Source organism: Phytophthora parasitica, assembly GCF_000247585.1.
Source record: "Phytophthora parasitica INRA-310 unplaced genomic scaffold supercont2.30, whole genome shotgun sequence".
Classification (NCBI taxonomy): Eukaryota; Oomycota; class Peronosporomycetes; order Peronosporales; family Peronosporaceae; genus Phytophthora; species Phytophthora nicotianae.
The window spans coordinates 741,819-743,254 of record NW_008649016.1 but is presented as its reverse complement, the minus strand read 5'-3'; the positions used below and the strand labels follow the sequence as shown (position 1 = coordinate 743,254).

General features: G+C 55.8%; 2 protein-coding genes across 2 annotated transcripts; both read right to left on the bottom strand.

The window, feature by feature from the left end:
- Positions 1-429: 429 nt before the first annotated feature.
- Positions 430-696, bottom strand: PPTG_12573 (hypothetical protein; the record flags this gene model as incomplete). Its single annotated transcript, XM_008908627.1, has 1 exon — positions 430-696. One exon carries the CDS (start codon positions 694-696, stop codon positions 430-432), a length of 267 nt encoding a protein of 88 aa, XP_008906875.1.
- A 533-nt stretch (positions 697-1,229) lies between these two features.
- Positions 1,230-1,436, bottom strand: PPTG_12572 (hypothetical protein; the record flags this gene model as incomplete). The annotated part of the gene is made up of 1 exon (XM_008908626.1): positions 1,230-1,436. One exon carries the CDS (start codon positions 1,434-1,436, stop codon positions 1,230-1,232), a length of 207 nt encoding a protein of 68 aa, XP_008906874.1.

The window sequence follows — 1,436 nt, the reverse complement described above, 5'->3', positions numbered from 1 at the left end:
GGTGCAGGTCGTGGTGGAGCCGGTACACGTGGGCTTGGTGGTGCTGGCGCTGATGGCGGCGCTACGGTTGAACTTGGTGGTACAGGTTGTGGTAGAGCTGGCGCACGTGGACTTGTCGATGCTGCTGGCGTGGATGGCGGCGCTGCACTTGGACATAACGATGCAGGTCGTGTTGGAGCCGGTGCCCGTGGACTTTGTGGTGCTGCATTAGGACTTGGTGGCGCTGCAGTTGTGGGTGTGACAGGACGTGGTGGAGCTGCCGGTCGTGCACTTGGCGATGCTTCTGGCTTGGATGGCGGCTCTACACTTAGACTTGGCGATGCTGGTGTGAATGGCGGCACTGCGCGTGGACTGGATGGTACTGGGCGTGGTTTATCCGGCGCATGTGGTGTTGGCGATACTGGCGTGGATGGCCACTTTGCACTTGAACTAGACGGTGCAGGCCGTGTTGGACCTGGCGCTGCCGTTGGACTTGGTGGAGGTGCGGCTGGACTGGGTGGTGGAGCAACCAGACTTGGTGACGTCGGTCGTGCTGACGCAGGCGTCCGTGGGCTTAGTGATACTGTTGGTGTTGCTGGCGCAGGTCGTGGTAACTCCCGGGGACTTGGTGATACTGCATGTATGGCTGGTTGCGGTGCAGCAGGACTTGGTGGAGCTTGTGGAGTCGGCAGCCGTGTACTTCGTAATGCCGCTCATGTGCCTCGTGGCACTGAAGTTGGGCTTGATGGTGCTGGTCGTGGTGAAACCGGTGCTCGCGGACGTGGCGAAGATATTGACGACCGGCAAGTGTGATATAGTAAAACAAATGAATCATAGTCTTTTACGGTATATGTAAATTGGATGGAGTGTTGCCTTCCAGCTAACATGTACTTCTAAGTGATGATCCAGCTCCCAGCACTTGCAGTATGGCTCCGAGCACGATGAACGATGCCTTGGGCAGAAGAGCGACGTCGCAACTACCATCCGCGCCACTGGCATTGCACTCAGCTCTCGTGAAACAACAAGCTTAGCATCTTCTTCAAATAGAAATATGTTAGCGAAGACAATAGTGGCTTCACAAATGAGAGGATGCTGTGACATCAAAACATCTCTACAATCCGCTTGCTTGAGTAGTACCTTCCTGAGCCGTGGGTATTTCCTGTGCTGCAGTCGCATGCAGTGCTCACCGATAGAGACGAGGTCTCGTCGAAGCTCGATCCCGACGCACGCTCTGACGTTAGTCATAAGCGCTACCTGCGCAAGCACGTTGCCAACACCAGCCCCAACGTCGAGAAATACGTCCGCTTCATCGAGTAGGCCAACGGCTGCAAGTAGGAGAGTAACACCAGACGGTACCACCTCACCCGCATTGTCATAAGTGCGGCCAGCGGGTTGGCGGACGTCATGAGCACTGATACTTCCAAAAATGATATCAACAGCTTCAGCAGCTTGGACAT